This window comes from Oncorhynchus gorbuscha, linkage group LG10 (genome assembly GCF_021184085.1).
Source record: "Oncorhynchus gorbuscha isolate QuinsamMale2020 ecotype Even-year linkage group LG10, OgorEven_v1.0, whole genome shotgun sequence".
In the NCBI taxonomy this organism is placed as follows: Eukaryota; Metazoa; Chordata; class Actinopteri; order Salmoniformes; family Salmonidae; genus Oncorhynchus; species Oncorhynchus gorbuscha.
This window is the reverse complement of record NC_060182.1, coordinates 72,967,408-72,992,076: the sequence shown is the minus strand read 5'-3', so window position 1 is coordinate 72,992,076 and position 24,669 is coordinate 72,967,408. Positions and strand designations below refer to the sequence as shown.

Below are 24,669 nucleotides of genomic sequence, written 5' to 3'. Positions count from 1 at the left end.
CCCTATGAGCATGACACCTCTGTTGTCTGGTGATTGGCCGGTCTTCAGCATGGTCAGCCCCAATAAAAGAGCTTGGCTCGCTAAAGCATTATGAACAATTTCTTAATCTTGTCAATAATGAGGGAGTTTAGAAGCAGTTTAAAAATAACAGTATGAATAGAAGAACTTCACAGACACCAATACGTCATCCCACATTCAAGATGTATTGTCAAGTGTACACATTGTCCAGAAGTAAAAAAGGCAACTGAAGCTTTGGAAGCACCATAGCTAAAAGGTACAGTCAAACATACAAACACAAGAGCAGCACTGATTGTATGGGGGTGGTGGGCAGTCAAATGCTTTCAGAGTCTGGGTGAAGTGATGCAGTGATCTTGTGGTCATGCCACTGACCTGTGTTGTGGTCATACAGTCTTTTGTGGTCATGGAGTTCTGTTGTGCTGCCTAATAGTATTTATTTGGCATAATTATCCCTTTAGGCTCTATGGAGCAGAGCTGTGGGTGGTCTAGTTCTGCGGTCCTGTTCAGGGGTTCTGTGCCCAGGTGACCACGATGACACACAGACTGAGCAGTCCCACAAACAGGCCGAAGATCAGCAGACATACAGCCTGGGGAGGGGGGGTGACATCACTTTAGTATTAAATACAGTATTATATACAAACAACCACAAGTAGTCATAATCATTACATTGCCAGATGTTATTGTAGAATAACTATGAGTAGATGGCTATATAAATTCAATAGTGATGTTTTCTTGAGTTTCCAGCCATTACAAATTCCTATTTTCTATGAGTTGAGGCTAAACAACTCCAGTATGAGGATGAATTGGGGAAGTGTGCACTTACCCCCACAGACTCCAGAGACTTGAGCGGCTGGTTGCTGAGCCGGAGGTAGAAGATCCCCGGGTACACAAACAACAGGCAGGTCGACGTGGTCGAGCCTGGAGAATGCAGAGGCACAGGCGGTAAAACATCTCAACAGCACAGAACATACAGTACACACACAATATATACTTAACACCCAAATCTAACTATAGATTAAAAGACCGTCACTCTAAACAAGAGAACATTAACCAACCATTTGAACCCCATTTATCTGATAAGGACCTAACGTATGAATGCAAATGGTACAATAATAATCCCCTCTCCCCTCAAAGAAAACCCAATGACTAAACACCTACCCACAACCCCGAACACATTCCTGATGTCAGGGACAAGGATGGCCAGCAGCATCACCACAGTCAGGATCAGGAGAGTGGAGAAGATATGATACATCCAGGAGAGAGGCCTATCTCCACAAAACAGCACTGACATTGCCTTCCGGGCCTTTAGGGCAGACAGCACAGGTTTAGAGCAGTCATACAACTGGACTCATTAAAATATGGTACTGTGATTGGAGGCAAGTCGTAACTTTCTATGGGACAGACATGTACATTCTTGGTCATTTAGCAGATAGAATGTCCCAACTACTCATATGGAAGCATGAGAATGTAAGCAAACAAGCAGACGCAGAGCAGTAGTCTAAAAGGGGTACAGTACTTACAGGGAAATGGATGAGGGGTACAGTAAGCAGGACAGCCAGCAGGATGGCCAGACGCACAGCCATCACCAAGACATCACGCGGCAGGTACGTGTCATAGCTTATCAAGAGCTCTGAGTCTACATGGCCTGTCAGAGATATAGCAGAGCTTGTCCTAATATTTCTTAATTCCATAACTTTTTAGATGGGTGTATTGTTAGATATTACTGCTAGGAAAACAAGCATTGTGCAACACCCGCAATAACATCTGCTAAATGTGTGTATGCAACCAATAACATTTGATTTGAGTGAAGGACTGGTCCAACATTTTGGAAGGAGGGGGAGACACCATGGATTGAATAGTTTCAACCAGCGCTCTCTCTGTGAGGTATCACTGTCCGCTTACTGTAGAAGGTGAGGTAGCCAAACAAAGCAGAGATCAGGTAGAGCAGGAAGCTCAGAGAGATGCTAACATTGGTCACATTCTGCATCCTCTTCTTACTGGGCCTAAACACACATCAGGAAAGTGATTCATTATTTCAGTATACATACATTTAAAAAGGCCCCACAATACACACATGATAACTGCAAAGGCCATGATCATTTCCATAGCAATATGCTGTGAACGTAAACAGGAAATGACTGCCCACTCAGCCTCGTAGTTTGTCGGAATGCTCTTCAATAGACAGAAACATGGCACAATGGTATTCAAGGGCAAAAACTTCCTAAAATGCATCTGGTAGAAGTAAATTCATCTACATACATTCATAAATAAAAATGACCAGAAATATATACATTTAGTGAGGAAGGATGGGGATAAACTGCGGCTGAGGTTATTATGCTCGATTAACAACAAGACAGAGAGCGACCCCATGCAGGCCGAGGGTTGTCGTAAGGACATCGAATACACAGGTATATACAGTATGATGTGTATGGGATGTGTCAGGCAGGGTACTGACCGGTCCATCTCACTGTAGATGGGCAACACGGCAGTGTGGCAGAGGAAGGAGAAAGCCAGGGTGGGGATGGTGTAAGCACTCTGAAACACACACCAGTCATTCACCACACTGCAGTCATATAGAGCAGTTTATACGGTAACCCGGGGAGGGGGAGCAGTTTATACAGTAACCCGGGGAGGGGGAGCAGTTTATACAGTAACCCGGGAGGGGGAGCAGTTTATACAGTAACCCGGGAGGGGGAGCAGTTTATACAGTAACCCGGGAGGGGGAGCAGTTTATACAGTAACCCGGGGAGGGGGAGCAGTTTATACAGTAACCCGGGGAGGGGGAGCAGTTTATACAGTAACCTGGGGAGGGGGAGCAGTTTATACAGTAACCTGGGGAGGGGGAGCAGTTTATACGGTAACCCAGGGAGGGGGAGCAGTTTATACGGTAACCCAGGGAGGGGGAGCGGCAGTGTGTGTGTGCGGATCGAGTAGTTGAAGCAATAATAGTAGACATTACCAGCTAAACTGAAGTGTGGTAATGTGACACGTGTTATTCCATACACTGCACAATCCTGCACTCTTAATGACTGGGAAATGTCACCAGCGACCAACTAAGAACTGGAGACACAGTGCCATTTACTGAAGCGCTAAAAGAGCCATAGGACTGCTTCTGCAACTGTCATCATTATACTGCACTACTTATTGCAGCTTACCAATTATTATATAGCTTCTGTGTGTTTTATGGACTACATATCCATGGTTGATGAAGACAACTTTTAAACCAATGCATACATACCTTACTGGAGATGATGAAGAGTTTGGGCATACATTCCGAGGAATTGGATACCTGGAAAAATGTTATGAACAGAGAAAATGGAGCAAGGTTAAAGCTATTCCATTCTTTTTAAACTTTTTAAAAATGAGACCAGTTGTAGAAGGTGGCTAAACATGTGAGCGTTGTTGCGGTAGATTAAATTCCAGTCATGGCTGTGGAGAATGGTAAATAGCAGCCATTTAAAAATGGACCCAAAGCCATGACTGTGTACAAGGAAGCAATAGTGCTGCGCTTATACCCAACAAGGTCAACAGTCACTTCCTTGCACTGGAGAGGTCATAGGTACTTCCTCCGCTCCAGGACTGGCACCAATCACAGTGCAGTGTTCACTGGTCTTCGTCATACATAACTAGCTCAGTCAGCCACCAAAGCCTCCCATTCAGAAATTCAATCTCCAGGATTGTGTCTTATGGCCTAATCCTATGGCCCTGAACCAGGCCTGCAGTAAAGCTCACAGCCTTCAGGTCAATGTGACCGACAGTATTTGGTGTGTGGGGCCAGGGCAGTTTGCATTGTGGTTGTTACCTGGTTGATGCTCAGGGTCACATTGCTTGGGAGGGGGCAAGGGATGGCCCATTTCTTGACCACAACCTGGGAAAGAGGCAACAGGTCAGATGGATTATGGAGGAAAAGAAACAAGTATTTTACAAGCATAAGATTTGAACTGAACTCACCACAACTGTAAAGAAGAGAATGAAGAGGAATGCAAGGCTACTGGTGTAGCCCAAGAAACCTAGAGGTTGGAAGGAGAGGAATGGTGATACACAGCCATCAAAGATTCAGGGGCAAGAGTGCCAGATGACGGAACCAAACCAGGCCACTCACCAATCTTGGGCAGCAGAGCCAGAGGTAGAACCACACACACCGTCATCAGAATCAGCAACGTTTTGCCATCTTCATACCAGGCCCCCCTACAGAGAGATGGTCAGAGAGGGGGAAAGAGAATATTGATAGTTGATATCTTCAGAACCCCCCCCCCCCCACCAGTCTTATGATGAAGACACTAATGGGGAATCTCCCTCTCCCCTGGAACCCTGAACAAAAAAATTGTCTCCATTTCATGCTCAAATATAGCGAGACAGTCATCATGTGGTATACATTAAAGGCTTTAACTCTCACAAACCATAACAATTATGTAATTCACATGCAAACGTTCTGTCAGATGGGGCATGATTTCAATCTGTTTTTTTTCTGAGGGCGAATAATATTTTCCTTTGCTGAGGGATAGCCTTGGCAATTTATTCAGAAAGCGGGAGGTGGGAGAGCGAGGGGGGGGGCGAAAGGGTGACATGTGGAAGGCATGCTGGCTCCGCTGGGGTCGATCGGGATGGGAGTGGGCGGTGGCTCTGGCTGCTGTGTGTGTTGGGAGGGAAGAGACGCAGTGTGGGGTCATGGGGGACTGGCTCCAGGGCTGTTTATGGGGCTCCCAGTATCAGCAGCACCTGCTCTGACCACATCAACACCAAGTGACTCGTTTGGCAGTTTCACGGCTCCTGGGTTACCATAGTGGCCCAGTCTTCTCTGTCTGCACGGGGTGGACATTCTTTAACAGGATGCTATGTAAACAACCACTCAGACCCAAACGCCTGTCTCAGCTCAAACCTAAACCCTTCCTAGGACAATCAGGTTACACTACTGTTCAGTTCAGAACCTTTCCTCTGCTTCTACCAAAGGGAAGCCCATATCGCCACTGGCTATCTGGAGGATGTGGATCAACCCTGGTTAGATTACTCAATGGAGGGAAAGAAAAAGATTGTTGAAATGCCCGTGAAATGTGCTATAACAAGCTGCAGGATGGGACTGAGTTTTGACTAGCTCTGCCAGTGTTGGAGATTACCATAAATCTGGTCAATGCAGCAGAAACCCATCCCAGCTGTCCATGACCGTGCTTGGCTTCGTCAGTGGCCTTTAACAAGGGCTCATTGACTTACTGTAGGCAGTACATAATTCACTACAGACACTACTCGAAAGCTCCAAAATAGACTACAACTGACTGCCTTTCACTCTGGGATACCAAGATAAATGGAAATGCTATTTTAATATAAATCAACTGGAGTATTTAGCATTTAATGGGCTTCAATATGAGCGTGTTAACATCCCAAAGCCACTCATCAACAGCACAGTTGTTTCCCTCAGCACGGCCGTAATTAAAATGGCAAAACTGATATCCCGTTGTATCGCTCTGATTCCAGGGAACATATGCAAGAGATTTGGGGCGAGGCAGTGCCTCTAATACAAAGCAGCTGTGAGGGGAAGAGTCAGATGTTGACGGATTGGGCCGAGACCAGCCACAGCTATCGCTCAGCTCAGTGTGGCTGATAATAAAGTGATAGAAGTTACATTCTAGGCCTTGGACTTCTCTGTGGGCTGTTCTCAGGAGGTAGGGAGGGGAAGGGGTACGTCTTCCAGGCAAGCCAGGCCTAAATGAAGGACAGGACACTGATGGAGTCTGAGGAATGGTTCTCAGTCAGTCAGTCGTACAGTTCCTTCACTGCTGCTCCACGTTACACAACACCACTGAGGCTTTCCTCCAAGCCCTGCTAGACAGTGTTTTGTGGTTTGGTGACATATTTCCTCCACATTCTTCATGTGATCTAAGCTGAATCTGATGCCTGGCTAGGTATGAGTAGTTCATTCCAGGTTTAGCTGCCTTGTGGTTAGAATCCTTAGTCTTATGTCAGTTATTTGATCCAAACCTGCTCTAAATGGCATTTTACCTGTGTCAGTCATGTGATTAATGCACCATATGGACAGAAATAACTGTTAGTGATAAGGCAGATAAAACCACACGAGGAATGTCTTGGTAACTAGTTTCTTAATTGTTTGAATAAAAGCTCATTTGAGTTGAAAATGCAGGAAGTGTATGCATACCCAGAGGTCTCTGGGCTCAGGAAGCTGGCAATGGCTGCAGGAAGCTCTGTTTTCAAGATGAACATGTATGACGACATGGCTGGGGAGGAATATCAGAGACGCTCATTATAGTTAAAACCACATTGTTCACACACGAGCAAATAGTCAAATATGCTGTTCCAACCAAACACAGGTCAGACAAAGGTTAAGAATATTAGTCCACATCTCTCCAAGCTGACAGAGGTGGGGCAGCAGACTCCGGGTATCACCCAGCTAAGCCCAAATTGCAGATACTATGCAGATGTTTCCACTGCAGAAGCCCTGTCAGGGCAGCAAGAATGGAGAGGGAAGGAATACTAACAATAATGATCCCTGACACTAATCCAGGTATTTCTCCTCCTCCCTCCTGCTTCCTAGGAAACAGGATATTGTATGAGTCTCATGAGCCGCCCCCTCCCTCTCACCCAAACTCTTCTGACAGCCAATCATAGGCCAGGCTTTAGGTCACTTCCTGTGGGTCAGACTGCCCACCCCTAATATGAGAGAGCGGGACAGAGGGAGCAAATGACGTGAGGTGAGAAGTGCTTAGGTCAGGGTAAGTGAGAGTGTTAGTCAGTTGCTATGGTTAAGGGAGGCAGCGTTATGGGTATTAGATTGGGGAACGAGGGAGGGCCAGGGCCAGCTGCCTGGACCAGACTGCCCTGGGGCTGGACTTCCTGTCTCCTTTAAACTAAACTAACCTGTACCCTTATCCCTACTAATCCACTCATTAGAAAACGTTTCCAACACTACTGCCCACACAGCCACACGTACAGATAATCATTAGGCGCCTATCTTGGACTCGAACAGATGAAATGAACACTGCCTTTAACAGTGTATTTTCTCATAGGATTTGAGGTAACCCCAGCATCAGATGCCAACTTGTCTCTGCCCTGGCCTTGATGAAGTGCAGTTACAGTGTTGGCATGCTTTACTATGGGGGTGCCAGGAATCTCCCTTCCTCAGACATAATAGCCCAGTGGTATGGCTACAGTGTGGGATATTCCTTGCTCACACGCTCAGTTCAGCTCACAGACACTATGGTAAATTCAGTACATAACACCTAGTCTGGAGTTTAGTCTGACGTATGGACCTCAGAACCCCGACCTTTTTATGGATTTGCATGTCCATACAAACATGGGGAACATGATGGAATTGTTTAGAGTCATGCAGTCATTTACGGTAAGTAGACAACGTCTTCCACAAGCCAGACACATTGGTAGTGGGGAATATACTTTCATCTCTAAACATAAGGCCATGAGCATAAAAATGATATTCTTTCAATCAAAAGCTGTTGAATTATAGTCTTTCTCAACAAAAAAAGGAGAGTTGGTGTAATTTATTGGTGTATGTACAGTATGTACCCTGTGGACACAGTGGGAAGGTGTATTTAGCACAAGACAGAAACACTTTCATTTCATTAAGCTAGTGGGCGGGGGTCTGAGAGAGTCCTAGGCCAGTGGTTCCCAACCCTTTCAGTTACTGTACCACCAACTGAATTTTACTCTGCCTGGAGTACCCCTGAAGTACCCCCTCATGTGCATTTTACCAGTAGGCCTATGATCTCACGAGCCTTCTCAAGTACCCCCGTGGATAGGCCAAGTACCCATAGTTGGGAGCCACTGCCGTAGGCCATGTAGTAATTAAGGTCGATAGGCCCATCAGCTTTTGGCAGGGTAGATAAGTGTTTACCCAGAGTGAGCTAATTGCACCCCTTACAAAAGGACGGACACAGGGGGGCATGGCAGTGCATAGGCCCCCTCTCAAGGACTGCCCCATGCTGGGACAACCACAAACATTTTAAAGGGCACTGCAATAATAATCCACTCAGCCCTGCTGCTAATGACTGGGCAAGAGAGAGCACCTAGGCTCCCATCTGTGTGAAAAGTAGTGCTGAGGAAGGGAGGGGGGTGGGGGTATAAGTGGGGGCTCCCGTTAGTCCCATCCCTCAGTGATGAGACCTATGATGGTCACCATCTGAGATCAATTAGTGCGTTTCAGACCCACATGGAAGGGACCAGAGGAGACAGTGCCTTGAGGTTAAAGGTTATCAGGGACTTGGGCCAATGGCCACACCAGGAAGAGTTGTGGTGCAGGGCCCTTTGGTTTCCAGCAGGAGGCCCAGTAAGACTGCAGTAAAAACGAGTCAAATGAACAGTTTATTATCTACTATTATTTCATTTGACATTTACTGAACTAGGCAAGTCCGTTAAGAACAAATTCTTATTTACAATGACTGTCAATGATGCCTCTTGCACCGAGATTTTATTTATTTTATTTCAGCTTTATTTAACCAGGTAGGCTAGTTGAGAACAAGTTCTCATTTGCAACTGTGACCTGGCCAAGATAAAGCGTAGCAATTCGACACATACAACACAGAGTTACACATGGAATAAACAAAACATACAGTCAATAATACAGTAGAACAAAAGAAAACAAAAAGTCTATATACAGTTAGTGCAAGTGAAGTAAATTAAGGAAATAAATAGGCCATGGTGGCGAAGTAATTACAATATAGCAATTAAACACTGGAATGGTAGATCGGCAGAAGATTAATGTGCAGGTAGAGATACTGGGGTGCAAAGGAACAAAATAAATAAATAAATACCAGTATAGGGATGAGGTAGGTAGATAGATGGGCTGTTTACAGATCACTGCACCTGTACTTAGCCTGACAGCTGGTGCTAAAAGCTAGTGAGGGAGATGTGAGTCGCCTACTTCGGAGATTTTTGCAATTCGTTCCAGTCATGGGCAGCAGAGAACTGGAAGGAAAGACGACCAAAGGAGGAATTGACTTTGGGGGTGACCAGTGAGATATACCTGCTGGAGCGCGTGCTACGAGTGGGTGCTGCTATGGTGACCAGTGAGCTGACATAAGGCGGGGCTTTACCTAGTAGAAACTTGTAGATTACCTGTAGCCAGTGGGTTTGGCGACGAGTATGAAGCGAGGGCCAACCAACGAGAGCGTACAGGTCGCAATGGTGGGTAGTGTATGGGGCTTTGGTGACAAAACGGATGGCACTGTGATAGAATGCATCCAATTTATTGAGTAGGGTATTGGAGGCTATTTTATAGATGACATCACCGAAGTCGAGGATCGGTAGGATGGTCAGTTTTACGAGGGTATGTTTGGCAGCATGAGTGAAGGATGCTTTGTTGCGAAATAGGAAGCGGATTCTAGATTTAATTTTGGATCGGAGATGCTTAATGGGAGTCTGGAAGGAGAGTTAACAGTCTAACCAGACACCCAGGTATTTGTAGTTGTCCACGTATTCTAAGTCAGAGCCGTCCTGAGTAGTGATGCTGGACGGGCGAGCAGGTGCGGGCAGCGATCGATTGAAAAGCATGCATTTAGTTTTACTTGCGTTTCAGAGCAGTTGGAGGCAACGGAAGGAGAGTTGTATGGCATTGAAGCTTGCCTGGAGGGTTGTTAACACAGTGTCCAAAGAAGGGCCAGAAGTATACAGAATGGTGTCGTCTGCGTAGAGGTGGAGCAGAGAATCACCAGCAGCAAGAGCAACATCATTGATGTATACAGAAAAGAGAATCGGCCCAAGAATTGAACCCTGTAGCACACCCATAGAGACTGTAAGAGGTCCAGACAACAGGCCCTCCGATTTGACACACTGAACTCTATCAGTGAAGTAGTTGGTAAACCAGGCGAGGCAATCATTTGAGAAACCAAGGCTGCAGAGTCTGCCAATAAGAATGTTGTGATTGACAGAGTCGAAAGCCTTGGCCAGGTAGAGATGCCGTGCCTTAGACCGCTGCACCACTCATGAGCCCTAAAAGGAGTGGAGATGCCGGGGATTGAACCCAGAGCCTCATACAGTTACAGGAAACATGTCCAGCTTTACAACCTCCTCACTCCCGCCAGTGACACATGATACTGTGACATCATTGAGGCTAAACCAGGTCTGCCTCACCCTAAGATGTTACTTCTCAATGGTGCTACCTCATTTCAAATGTTACACCTGCAGAATGCAGAATTGAGGAACTTAAGAGCAAAGAAAAAAAGCTGACCTTACCTCCAATGTTTTGGATGAGAATACTGACTCCAACAAGAACCTACAAATAATTTAAAAGGGCGTTACTTGAATGATAGATTATTTCCTACGCAGGTACAAAAGTGAAATATCAGGGTTCATAACATTCCACAACTGTGTAGTACTATACTAGGCGTACAAGTCAAGCTTCATGTCTTACTTCCTGCTTGATGGAAACAGTGAATAATATTTATTTGTGACTTATGATTTGTTATTCGGACTCACTTTGCCTGGCTTCTGCAAGGCTCTGCCTCCTAGGTCTTCATATGAGGTGATACCTATGGGTGACAGAAACACATCAATCCACCATAAACAAACAGTGTACATTCTCTACAGTTCACACCTAATATTAAACAGGAACTATATGTAAGTGTACTATAATTCTAATTCCCATTGACATCTCATCTAAACCAACTCTCAGGAGACAATACTGGTAGTAACATACTCAAGATGACTGAATTAGAGGTGTGCCATCACCTGACTGATCATGTGGGTTTATTTTAGCTGGTCTAAGAGATAAGATGGAATGATTTAGATTGATAGTATTACATTGTCAGCCTAATCGTGCTATATCATACAGATGTTTGACATGAGATCTGAAGGCCAGCTCACCGGTTTGATCACACAGCTTCAGTAGGAGGTGTATAGAGTAGGTTGCCAGACTGGACACTAGCAGCAAGAGGATACTGCAGACATGGAGCCACATTCACATCACAGTGACATACATAGAGATACAGTTGTAGAGCTTGTTGTTCTTGCAATTTCTTCTTAAAAATATGCCTGGATGTGTCCTACTCACCAAAATCCCACTATGCCCGTGTTGGCCATAGCGTAGGCCAGGCCCAGGATGCCACTGCCCATGATGGCATTCATCAGGTTGAAGACCGAGGAGGTAAAGGAGGCCCCTTTAGCCCTTGGCTCCTCTGCTCTCTGGAGAGGTAGCGGAAGAGCGAGAGGGGGGGGGGCATAAGGAGAGGTCAGTCAATCACAAATCAATATACAACTCACTACACAATAGCTTACTTTACTTGAAAGCACAATTTCTGATACAAAACATAATCAAGAAAGGGACACACGGACTGACTACTACTTGGGGGAAACCCTTCTGAGATACACTGGTGTAATGGTGATGAGGATCACTGCCCTATAATTAAATGTAGGATGTGGGAATGGAATGAGGGATGAGTGGATTTGAGCTGCCGGAGCTGTGTATATTAAGGGTGATGCCTGGCTCTGCAGGGCCTCTCTATTAGGGAATACCCTGGAGAGATCCAGCCACAACCCTGGTGTCAGTGTCACAGCGAACAGGAGTATGAGTCTGGATTAACATACACGTTTTTGGAGCTGATATAGCCAAGGTTACAGCAGTGGTAGACAGGAAGTGTACTATAATTACATCAAATCAAATGTTACTGGTCACGTGTTTAGCAAATGTTATTGCGGGTGTAGCGAAATGCTTGAGTTTCTAGCTCCGACAGTAAAGTAATATCTGACAATTTCACAACATACAACACACACAAATCTAAGTAAAGGAATGGGATTAAGAAAATATAAATATTTTGACAAGCAATGTCAGAGCGGCATATACTAAGATACAGTAGAATACAGAATACATCATATACATATGAGAAGAGTAAGGCAAAATATGAACACATTAAAAAGTGACTAGAGGGCTAAACATGAGGCGATATAGGGACTAGCAGAGAAGCCGTAGTAACATGTCTGAGGTGCTCCAATTCCCATGTAAGTTCATTTGTTTCACAGCAATCAATCACCATAATGAGTAACCAGTCAAATCAATCATTTTAAAGACTAGTGTTGCGATGCTTGAACTTATTAGGGATCATTATTTTCTTTGTCATGACCTCTAAGGTTCACTTTACAGTGGGATGTGTGAAAATGCCAAATTTCACAGACAAAAAATGCCAAAGAAATATGTAGCCTACCAGTCACTATCTGCTGGCTCAAGAAGAATAACTTTTAACAAATAATTCTAATGGGATGTGTTCAGTACCTCCCTGGGGCCAAATCATTGTGAGATGTGGACTTTGCAATGCTAAACAGCCTGAGAAGAGAATGTGCATGATTTCCAAAATGCTGAGGGAGACAATGCAAGTGAACTAAAGTGTCATGTGAGATAGAATTGTACAGATTGAGCATGTGATTCATGTTCACTAGCTGGGTCCTGCCTTCTATTTAACCGTTTCACTTTCTAACATAATATAGACTCCCTACTAGAGACCAGTTGTAGTAAACTAGATTGGGATTGTAAACAGGTTGCCAAAAGTAACGTTACTGAAACTCAGACTGCCATTGTCGGAGTGAGCACAAGGTTATTTAACGCATGCCTCTTAATTCCCGGCTAGAGCGGAGTGCTGACTTACATTTCCCAGGAGAGGATTGGTCTCGCAGCCCATGTCATCCGCAGCGGCCCAATGGTCGGAGTGGACGGTGGTGCCTTCCCCATTGATACTCATGTCTCCAGGTGACTTACCCTCTTGGGCAAGGCGTTAGTATAATGTTACTTTCAACAACCAATACAATAGATACCTCATCTGTGCAGATCGTGGTGGCTGTTAACGGAAAACGCTTCCTTTAACCAACAAAATATGCTCCACTATTAGAAACGTTTTAGCTGTGTTTGCAACTTCTCACAGTTGATTTGAGGTGGTCATATGACATGAAAACGCTACGGCATGTATTCGTCGCCTTTATAGGTTGCACATCATTTTTATCAAATCAGAGTTCGACAGTTCCATCTGACGAATCATGTGGCTGCAAACAAGTCCACTAATGATGACATAAAACATGTGCGCGTTATGCAGAGCGGATGTTGAGGTGATGAATGCGTTTCAATGTTTACATTTGTACTGAATAAATTCATCTTTCCATGCAATATCAAACAGTAATCGTCCAGTGTTGTGTGTCAATTATCCGCTTTTTATTTTACGTATATTGTCTGTTTTTCATTTTCCTAATGTAGATGCTTAGGACAGGTAATATTTCAAAGAGACCTCTTCTACGATTTGTCATTGCAGGATTATTCCTAGAATATTCTCACTACTACAAATGTAAAGCAGCTTGCAATCCCGCTATCGATACCGGACCCAGTGTTCTGCGGTCCCGAGCATCAACTTGTCCCGTGAGTTCCATAATCAGATGCCTGCCCCAGCCTATAGACAGCTCCTCCAGAGGTCCGAGGTCTGGCTTGTTTGTATAAAGAAGCCTTTGCCCAGACAGTTGTTGTTCCAGCCCTGTGTGTGACAAAATAAGTCCTGAATAAATTGGTAAAGAGCCCGAAAGAAATAACCCTCCAGCGCCCAGGCATGTTAAAGCGTCTTTGGCGGTCGAAGGCAGCGATAACGACAGGCTCTTGCTGCTGGACCCTGCCAGTGTCTACTCACCCAACTCATTCAGCGACGCAGAGGCCGAGGTGTTGCGGTCATTTGGAGTACCTCAAGAGCTACAGCTGCAACAAGCTACGGCTGACCTATGATGACCTGAAGAGTGAGGAGGTTCTGTGCACTCTGCTTCCAGAGGGACAGGATTTCACTCAGGGTTTAGTCGAGTGGGTCACATTGCACATATGAACCTGCGGGAGCACCAGCTTCCCTACAGAAACCTCATAGGTGAGAGTGCCACAAACATACTGTACTGTTTTGCATCACAATATAAGTAGTACTATCTGTCAGAAGACAGACACAGGCATGGGTATCAGAGATGCTGTTGACAGATCATTGTGTATTTTACAAGTGATGCTTTCTTCAATCCCTGACCACCCTCCCAAGATTGTGTTTCCTGAGTGGTCAATTAGCTACCGATGAAATACATTAAGTGTGTGTGTGAGGAAAACAATAGTGCTGATTCATTTTGTTTTACTGGCATGATGCTGTCTGCTGTTGCAAATCAATTTCCAGGCCAAGGCATAATGGATAAGAACCCTTGGGTGACCTGTGTGGTCAATAAGACCAACACCATCGACTCCACCTACCACTTCTTCAAGATGGTGATGGTTGGAGAGGAAAATATGGTGGCCAAAGTAAGTCCAATGAAATTGTGATTTTGATTAAACATAGTTTGTCATGAAATCAGAGGCATGCACATTGCATTCATTCCTTATCTTCACTCTCCCTCTGCTATAGGTGCGTGAGAACAGTGTGACATGAATTTGATTTCTCGTGTGTATTGGAACTGTCAGGGGTTCACATAGGGGTCATGATCAGGGCTGTACCAAATGTTTGATGTATTATAATAATTGATTATGCTTATGTTATCTCCACCCGGCATAGCCAGAAGAGGACTGGCCACCCCTCAGACTGGTTTCTTCCTAGGTTTTGGCCTTTTTAGGGAGTTTTTTTCTAGCCACCGTGCTTCTACACCTGCATTGCTTGCCGTTTGGGGTTTTAGGCTGGGTTTCTGTACAGCACTTTGATATTTCATCTGATGTAAGAAGGGTTATATAAATACATTTGATTTGATGTTGTATTAATAGAAGGGGAGGGGTTATAAGACCCCCCTCCTTACATTTACAGGGTCCTAGACTACAGATTAACAATATATATATATATATATATATTCATTATAAAGGTTTAATATTGTTCCAGTCTTTTATGCCTCTTATAAAGAAACTGTCTGAGAAATGTGTGACTGTGAAGACAGAACTCTGCAGGGGACTGTAAGAGATAAGAGACTAGTCAGACATTCCACTATAAATCAACGTGGACATTTACTGCTAAGCTGTTAGACAACACTAAAACTTTTGTTTAGCTATGAGGGCATGGGTTTGGTCTCATGAGAAGAAGGTAATGACGTAGGCAGTGACATCACTAAGATATATGACTGTAGGCACGATAAAACAACTCAGACCCTTTTCTATTTTGCAGAACTTACTCGGAAACACGTGTGCTATCTTCCTGTTGCCAACCTCTTGTCTGGCTGCCCTGCTGAAGGGGACAGCCAGTGTACATGTGATGTGAAACTGCCGCAAGTGCACTGCTGTGTTCTCTAAAGAGTACAACCCTCAGAGAAACATGGTGGAAAGGGCCTCAGCCAGCCTGGGGTTTTCCCTAGAGGGGCGGTGCTCTGTGCATCTGGTGAGGAATGTGGCCCCCAATAAGGAGATGATGTCTGTGACCTTCACTATCCCCAAAGAGGTGCTCTTCAGCAGTAAGAATACACACAGGTAGGTGAGCTTTCATTCACACAGTACTCACACATGCATGATTCATTCACTCTCTGAAAAACTGAAAATGCAAATACTCTTTCTCCTCTCCTCAGAAACCATAGAAGAACCAGCGCCAAAGAGACAGAAGTCTGGAGAGACGAAAGATTGAATATATTTGACCAAGGAAGTCATTCTGAGACATTAAAATTATACATTTAGTTTTTGATCTGTGAATGATGTTCACATTTTAATTTTAAAGTGTCAATGAGGCGGTCATGATCTAAATAATGGTAACATCTTGACTGGTCCATTATCCTGGTCAAACAATAAGGCATTGTTTCAAAAGCTTTATTATCCAACAAACGACTTGGTTCAGACCACAACTGGCTTGTTTTTTAAATATTTATTTTAATAAAAATGAAAATAAGATAATACAAAAATAGCAACATATACATCCTGGTCTGACTTTAGACCACAATCCCATAGCGGTCTATGGCTCCCTCCCCAATGTAGAGAAGGGTGGTGATTTGAGTCCTTAGACAAGAGTTTATATTGACAGCCTCATATTTCTGAGCTCCTCTCTGTTTTTGAGGGGTCAGCCCAGTGGATGGAAGAGCCCACTGAAGGCATCCTGGATGGCTCGATGACACGCCAGTCCTGAGTTGTATCCTCCAGCCATGTCTTGGGGCTGGGCAGTACGCACGTGATTCAAATACCTACCAACAGAAAGAGAGAAGAACCATACCAGTAAAAAATATAATTTTGTAACAAAGCAGTGTCAGCACCTACAATGCATTTGGAAAGTAGTCAGACCCCTTGAATTCTTCCACATTTTGTTACGTTACAGTCAGATTCCAACATTTATTAAATGCATTTTTCCCCCTCATTATTTTACACACAATAACCCATAATGACAAAGGGAAAACAGGTTTAGACATTTTTACAAATGTATTAAAAATTTTAAAAACATCTAGCTTATTTACATAAGTATTCAGACCCTTTGCTATGAGACTCGAAATTGAACTCAGGTGCATCCTGTTTCCATTGATCATCCTTGAGATGTTTCTACAACTTGGGAGTCCACCTGTAGTAAATTCAACTGATTGGACATGATTTGGAAAGGCACACACCTGTCTATATAAAGGTACCACAGTTGACAGTGTATGTCAGAGCAAAAACCAAGTAATCAGGTCGAAGGAATAGAGTAGAGCTCCGAGACAGGATTGTGTCGAGGCCAGACCTGGGGAAGGGTACAATGGCCTCCATCATTCTTAAATGGAAGAAGTTTGGAACCACCATACACTTGCTGGCTGCCATGCCAAACTGAGCAAACGGGGAGGAGGGCCTTGGTCAGGGCGTTTACCAAGAACCCAATGGTCACTCTGATAGAGCTCCAGAGTTCCTCTGTGGAGATTGGAGAACCTTCCAGAAGGACAAGCATCTCTGCAGCACTCAACCAATCAAGCTTTTACAGTAGAGTGGCCAGATGGAAGCCACTCCTCAGTAAAAGGCACACGACAGCCCGCTTGGAGGTTGCCAAAAGGCACCTAAAGACTGACCATGAGAAACAAGATTCTCAGATCTGATGAAACCAAGATTAAACTCTTTGGCCTGAATGCCAAGCGTCACGTCTGTTGGAAACCTGGCACCATCCCTACAGTGAAGCATGGTTTTATTATTTTTATTATTTCACCTTCATTTAACCAGGTAGGCTAGTTTATTTAACCAGTTAGGCCAAGATAAAGCATAGCAGTGTGAACAGACAACAGAGTTACACATGGAGTAAACAATTAACAAGTCAATAACACAGTAGGAAAAAAAAGGGGAGTCTATATACATTGTGTGCAAAAGGCATGAGGTAGGCGAATAATTACAATTTTGCAGATTAACACTGGAGTGATAAATGATCAGATGATCATGTACAGGTAGAGATATTGGTGTGCAAAAGAGCAGAAAAGTAAATAAATAAAAACAGTATGGGGATGAGGTAGGTAAAAATGGGTGGGCTATTTGCCGATAGACTATGTACAGCTGCAGCGATCGGTTAGCTGCTCGGATAGCTGATGTTTGAAGTTGGTGAGGGAGATAAAAGTCTCCAACTTCAGCGATTTTTGCAATTCGTTCCAGTCACAGGCAGCAGAGAACTTGAACAAAAGGCGGCCAAAATGAGGTGTTGGCTTTAGGGATGATCAGTGAGATACACCTGCTGGAGCGCGTGCTACGGATGGGTGTTGTCATCGTGACCAGTGAACTGAGATAAGGCGGAGCTTTACCTAGCATGGACTTGTAGATGACCTGGAGCCAGTGGGTCTGGCGACGAATATGTAGCGAGGGCCAGCCGACTAGAGCATACAAGTCGCAGTGGTGGGTGGCATAAGGTGCTTTAGTGACAAAACGGATGGCACTGTGATAAACTGCATCCAGTTTGCTGAGTAGAGTGTTGGAAGCAATTTTGTAGATGACATCGCCGAAGTCGAGGATCGGTAGGATAGTCAGTTTTACTAGGGTAAGCTTGGCAGCGTGAGTGAAGGAGGCTTTGTTGCGGAATAGAAAGCCGACTTGATTTGATTTTCGATTGGAGATGTTTGATATGAGTCTGGAAGGAGAGTTTGCAGTCTAGCCAGACACCTAGGTACTTATAGATGTCCACATATTCAAGGTCGGAACCATCCAGGGTGGTGATGCTGGTCAGGCATGGTGGTGGCAGCATCATGCTGTTGGGATGTTTTTCAGCGGCAGGGACTGGGAGACTTGTCAGGATTGGGGGAAAGATGAACGGAGAAAAGTAGAGATATCCTTGATGAAAACCTGCTTCCAGAGTACTCAGGACATCAGACTAGGGTGAAGGTTCACCTTCCATCAGGACAATGACCCTAAGCACACAGCCAAGAGAACGCAGGATTGACTTCGGGACAAGTCTGAATGTCCTTGACTGGCCCAGCCAGAGCCTGGACTTGAACCTGATCGAACATCTCTGGAGAGACCTGAAAATAGCTGTGCAGCGACACTCCCCATCCAACCTGACAGAGCTTGAAAGGATCTACAGATAATAATGGGAGAAACTCCCCAAATCCATGGGTGCCAAGCTTGTAGCGTCATACACAAGAAGACTCGAGGCTGTAATCGCTGCCAAATATGCTTCAACAAAGTACTATGTAAAGGGTCTGAATACTTATAAATGTGATGATTTTTAATATTAATAGATTTGCAAAAATGTCTAAAAAAACAGTTTTTGCTTTGTGGTTATGGGGTATTGTATGTAGATTGATAAGGGGAAAAAACATTTAATACATTTTAGAATAAGCTTGTAACATAACAAAATGTTGAAAAAGTCAAGGGGTCTGAATACTTTCAGAAGGCATGGAATATTAATTTTACTATCCCCTCTCCTTCATCATCCCTATATTACCATCACTTCTACTAACTGATGTATATGTGATGTGAAGATATATATATATATATATATATATGCCATTTAGCAGACGCTTTTATCCAAAGCGACTTACAGTCATGTGTGCATACATTCTACGTATGGGTGGTCCCGGGGATCGAACCCACTACTCTGGCGTTACAAGCACCATGCTCTACCAACTGAGCTACAGAAGGACCAAGATAAAATCTTCACAGTCTGTCTTTAGAGGTGGTGAGGCCTTTAAAAAAACAAATCACCCAGTCAACACATCCAAAGCTTGGATGCAAAGGCATTGATGCAGTTGATGTGAAGCATTTCTTGAGCATTGGTTGATTTTTCCTCAGACACTTGGCCCGCACCCAAGGTTTTTCTAGCCCTACAGAATTCCCTCTGCACCATATGAAGGCAGGAGTAAACCACCCGTCAACCCCACACAGTGCACACTCACAAACACCTTGTGCCTCGGCGCCCCTCCACCCTGCCCCCATTATAGTATTATAGGTGTCTTTTATTTTTAAGTGCATACAGATGTTGCCCTAGCCCACCAGAGGATGGCGAGTCACTGTTCATTTTCACTCTTTTTATTTCACTCTGAGCTGTAGATGGAAAAACAGCAGAGCTGTCTACTGTACCTTGTACCCTGGTCTCTGTGGTGACAGGGGTGCTCTTCCTGACTCTACCTCCCCTCCTCACACACTCAGTCCTAGGCTGTCAGTCAGCACCAAGGGAGCGACCTCCCACCCCTACACGACTGGGCATCCCTCACTGGATTCTACAGTCTCTGACTACTAAGCTAACATAGTCCTCAAGCCACTGAGACCCAAAGCAACAGACAGCACACACTCACCCCTCTACCATACTCACAGCCCAAATACAGAGGGCTAAAGCCCCCACACGAGTTAAGCTCCTGTGCCTCCTGTCCCTGAGAGCCAGGGAAAGTGAAATAGGAAGTGAGCACACAGACAGCCCTCTGATTTCTGCTCCAGTTCAGTCTGCTTTACAGAGTAACCCAACACATGGGGAGGCTCAGAGAGAGACTGTAGGAGTGGGAGGGAGGTGGTGTGTGTTGGAGTATGTGTTTATGGAGCATTTCCTTTTGGCAGTTTACATGTGTACCTGTGTGTACTTAACATTTGACATGATACACAGTACATGAAAAAAATACTAATGTCTAAAAACCAACTGCTGAGCATAACGTATGCATGGTCATTATGGTCAATATGGCATTTACTAATGCGTTATGCATTGACATGAACAGAAAATGAATTCTAGCTATCAGTGGTTAAGTTCCAGACGTAAGAAGAGAAGGACGGATCGGGTTTTGTACATAAAGACCACTCTTCACCCACTAGAGAAACAACACACAAGTCCAAAACAGGCATCCCAGTGATTAATAATAACTTCATTTAGCCTTAGCTCCTGTAGCCTGTCCTTCACAGAGCACTTGATGCCTTCTCCGATGGCTTCCTGCTCCTCTCCCCACAGCAGATGAGTGCTGACTATTGATTATATTGTACTGGGCCCTTTTAACAGTGAAAAAGTGGTCTATTTCCAGCCCGGCTAAGTCTGCTCTTCCTGCTAATCTAATCCCCAAGCTACTCGTGTGGTCATTCCTTCCAAGAAAGCTGAGAGCTCTGTGTAACTTTATACCAGCCTGCCCCTAAGGAGGGAGAGCGAAAGAGGGAGGGAGGGAGAATAATGGTGGGAGAGGAGAGAGAGAGAGAGAGAGAGAGAGTGGGAGGATGTAGAGTGAAATCACCTTAGAGTATCATCACCAGCGAGTCCACTAGTCTAAAGCCGTTAAACTAAACCAGTCAGTCTGCTTTCTGCTCCCCCCTAACGCCACACGTTAGTTCAGTTCAGCTCCATTAACTCTCCTCCTGTAAGTGCATCTCCTCTCAAAGCTCTACTTTATACACACACACACACACACACACCCAGACAGAGACATAATTTACATGGGTGCTTCATAAAACATTTGCAAACAGACAATGAAGTTTAGTAATTGGTACACAGCAATAGACATATACTGAATGAATGAGACACTCAGTATACATGGTGCACAGTATACATGGTGCACTGAACCAGCTTTGCTGCTACTATTTCACTATACTGTGTCTGTACTTCACCTTCTGAGACAAAGTTAGGCTTACACCTCTCCACCACCACCACTCCTCATTCTCTTTCTCCCAGAGGACTGGCTGCCTTTTGTTCACAGGCCCCTGAAACCCAAGCCGTTTCGGCCGGTAACATCTTTCACTCTCCAGGCCCCACTGGAGCATTAGCTGCAACTCGATCTGGGCCTTTTCAAAGCCTCCTGTTATTGGGTAAATATGGGTCACTTTGGATTGGTCCATTATGTCGCTTAGGGGGGCGGGAACAGACTAATGCAGGCGATAGAGATGACAGAATGACATTTGTCAGCGTGATTTTAGTTGGTTCTTTAGTCCATACAAAAACCCATGATAACGTATGGATCATATAGCACATCCAGCTCTTTGTTATACTACACTGAACAAAAATATGAAGTATTGGTCCCATGTTTCATGACCTGAAATAAAATACCTAAAAAATGTGCACAAAAAGCTCATGTCTCTCATATTTGGTGCACAAATATGTTTTACATCCCTGTTAGTCAGCATTTCTCCTTTACCAAGAAAATCCTCCCACCTGACAGGTGTGGCATATCAAGAAGCTGATTAAATTGCATGGTCATTACACAGGTGCACCTTGTGCTGGGGACAATAAAAAGCCATTCTAAAATGTGGAGTTCTGTCACACTGTTTCCAGAGAATTGAATGTTCATATCTTGTCATTCTAGAGAATTTGGTAGGATGTCCAACCCGCTTCACAACCACAAATCATGTGTAAGTCGTCGTGTGGGCGAGCGGTTTGCTGATGTCAACTTTGTGCCTCATGGTGGCGGTGGGGTTATGGAATGGGCAGGTATAAGCTACGGTCAACAAATCCAATTGCCTTTTATCGATGGCAATTTGAATGCACGAAAATACTATGAAGAGATCCTGAGGCCATTATTTTTTTTCCTTATCTGTCACCAGATGCATATCTTTATTCCCAGTCATGTGAAATCCATAGATTCGGCCTAATTAATGTATTCCAATTGACTGATTCCCTCATATGAACTGTAACTCACTAAAAGCAAATTAAATTATTGCATGTTGCGTTTATATATTTTTTCAGAATACATGGTCTTACACAGCCTTGAAATGGAAAACTAATGATCTGTTAAACCTAAAAACATGAACACCTTGGATCAGTGTATTACCACAAGGGAGTAATAACAATATTACTCTAGAATTTGGTTTTCAGTGTTCATGCTACCATCCAACCCTTTCCGAGAGCCAAATGCCTCCAAACTGTTGGAGCGAACAGCATTTTTCCTCTGGCATGGAACGGTGAATACCTGGGAAATGTCTCCTGCTAACGCTAATAATCATCTTGGATTTCCGGTTGGAACCTCAAAAGTATTCCCTGCTCCTGTTGCCTGGAAAACTACACGGAGGCACATCTCTAATTCAAAGTGAAAAGATAAGTGCCGAAATGTTCCGGAAGGTTCCGCGTGGTTATCATCTGAAAATGTGTGGCTTCTCTTTCTGTTGTGCGAGTGTGTGTGTGAAGGCAGAGAGGGTGTTAGACTTCAGTGAAATAGCTGCAGGACTGAGGCTGAGTGAAAACGGCCTGCTTTGGAGCAGCTACCTTATGTGAGGGACTGGCAGAGTGGCTGGATCGAGGCCCTCGTCTAGACTCCATGTGTTAGCTGTGGGGAAACCCAGCCATGATGTAAAGAAAAGAGACCCAGATATAATGCTGCCACAACCACACTTGCCTATAGATGGCCAACAGTTGGTGGTGCTCTCACAAACCACATACACAAGAGACAATGTATTAATTCATTTGGACCAGCCTTATTAAAACATTGCTGATTGACACTGTGGGATTATGGCAGGTTGCTTGGTTGTATTCCTCTATGAAAACATCCCTGTATGTAGGTCTGAGTGGGTTGTGCTCATATACAACAGCGTATCAGTAGAAATTAACTCCACTGCGAATGTATAAGAGGCCCCTGTCAGAAAACCATGAATCACTGAAGCATGGCGTCTAGTAGTGGTAGCCAGCTGTTGTTACAGTACGTCTCAGTCTCCCTCCTCCTGCACTTTACTTTCACAACGGTCTGGTCACTGACCCCAGACCAGGCTGCAGCTCAGCACCTGTCTGCTCCCAGACCACACTCTCTGATCCTGGGAATGCAGTAGTTTTTGCAGCACAAAAGATCAAAAAGAAGTGTTTACTTCCCATCACTCGTGGCCATGGTAGAGACGGAGCATCTTAACTCCCATCACTACCGCACTATGGGACAAAACTGGGACAATTCTACTCTGTACACAGTGAGAGAGAAAAATATTTAGCAATGTCAAAACTCAATTAACTTTCAACTATCCAAGACTACAGCCTTCTGGTTGAAGGTGGTGGAGGGTTTTGTGTAAGATATCAGGGCTGAGGTGTGTGGTGACAGTAAAGGGTTATTAAGGTCAGTGTTTGGGAGGTCCTGGCTGGAGCTCTCCACAAAGACCTGTTTCATACTTCTGAAAGGCCAGTCATGAGCCTCTTGGACAGCAGGCCTCATGTCCGGAAGTCTTCCTTTAGCGCTTCGATCCAGCAGGGATTGGAAATCCTGGCCTGGGAATGAGGGGGTGGGGGTGCAGAGCCACACACCTGCCGGATGATTTGTCATTATAGACGGGTCAGCACTCAGCTGTCAACCCCCTAATCACCCTCCCCACCCCAACTGCTCCTCCAGAAACACCCCTGCATTCCTTAGCCAGCTCCAGTTACACTCAAAGCTCCACTTACACACACACACACACACACACTGCGCTAAAAACTAGAGCACCGCTGTGTGTGGGTGTGTCTCTATGTTACAGGGTACAGTGACCTGCATATCTTTCCCAAAACCTTACTAGCAATATACTTCCTCTCTGCAGAATTTACTAGAAGGTATGCTAGCTAAAACACACCCAGCCACCTAGGAACAAAAAACCCTGCAGTGGAGACGAACATAGAGCACTTTTACAGGTAAACTAAATATGTCAACAGCAGCCTTTCATCATCAGGGGCCAGAGGCCAGTCTCATCTCCCTGAGATGGAGTTTCCTTCAGGACCTGGGAGTGTGAGATTATATCCTGAACCATTTGGATGATATGGCACGGCCCGAAACAGTGTTGTACACTGGAGAATTGGTCTGTGACATCACACACACGCACGCTTGGTCATCGACTCCTTATCCTTTATCACGTATCTTATCATCACTTGCAGGTCAACTCCACTGACAAAGGGTCTCGCTCAGAGAGCCATAAGGGGCATCAGTAACACTTAGTTAAGGAGGGACACTTTCAGGGTGTTAACACAAGCATTGTATGACACTTGACATTAACACTTATAGAAATACACTCATTTGTGATTGACAACCGGCAAGCAGAACCTATAAGGCCGGTTTACATTAATCACAGCAAGAGTATGAATGACATTTTTGTGTCTGTGATTTTAAGGCATTCCAAAGAACAGAGGCTTAAGTAGAAGCCTAAAACTTAACTATACTTCCTTCACAAAGCGTCACCTGTCACCGCTCCTCCAGGACTGTCTGTGTCACAGACCTGTTCTTTCCATGTCTGGCCTGATGGGGGCGGTAGAGGCTGCCTGACAGCGCAACAGGACAGCCCAACTCTGTACTTCAGCCATGGCATGGAAACCCACCACTAACTAGCCACTTGACACAGGAATCCACATTAGGGCAGTGAGATGCCAGGCAGATACTGAGCATCTATCCCCTGGAGAGCCGGGAGAA

The 24,669-nt window shown here is 44.7% G+C and overlaps 2 protein-coding genes and 1 pseudogene across 5 annotated transcripts in view; 1 reads left to right on the top strand and 2 right to left on the bottom strand.

Annotated features, from left to right (window-relative positions):
• Nucleotides 1-184: 184 nt before the first annotated feature.
• On the bottom strand, nt 185-12,933 carry slc38a6 (solute carrier family 38 member 6). The gene is made up of 16 exons (XM_046366963.1): nt 12,615-12,933; nt 11,030-11,160; nt 10,843-10,916; nt 10,456-10,508; nt 10,213-10,252; nt 6,167-6,245; nt 4,121-4,206; nt 3,970-4,028; nt 3,821-3,886; nt 3,257-3,307; nt 2,474-2,553; nt 1,921-2,021; nt 1,539-1,663; nt 1,177-1,321; nt 842-936; nt 185-605 (listed from the first exon to the last, which is right to left on the bottom strand). The coding sequence occupies exons 1-16, from the start codon at nt 12,705-12,707 to the stop codon at nt 522-524; spliced, it is 1,362 nt and encodes a 453-aa protein (XP_046222919.1). The 5' UTR covers nt 12,708-12,933; the 3' UTR covers nt 185-521.
• A 280-nt stretch (nt 12,934-13,213) lies between these two features.
• LOC124046937 lies at nt 13,214-16,385 on the top strand (annotated as a pseudogene).
• The window catches only part of mnat1 (MNAT1 component of CDK activating kinase), a 90,349-nt gene continuing 81,462 nt past the window's right edge, over nt 15,783-24,669 (bottom strand). For all 4 annotated transcript variants that reach the window (XM_046366968.1, XM_046366966.1, XM_046366965.1 and 1 more), the window contains one exon: nt 15,783-16,110. In XM_046366968.1, coding sequence (XP_046222924.1) covers nt 15,990-16,110 — 121 coding nt within the window. In that variant the 3' untranslated portion in view covers nt 15,783-15,989. The remainder of the gene's footprint in view (nt 16,111-24,669) is intronic.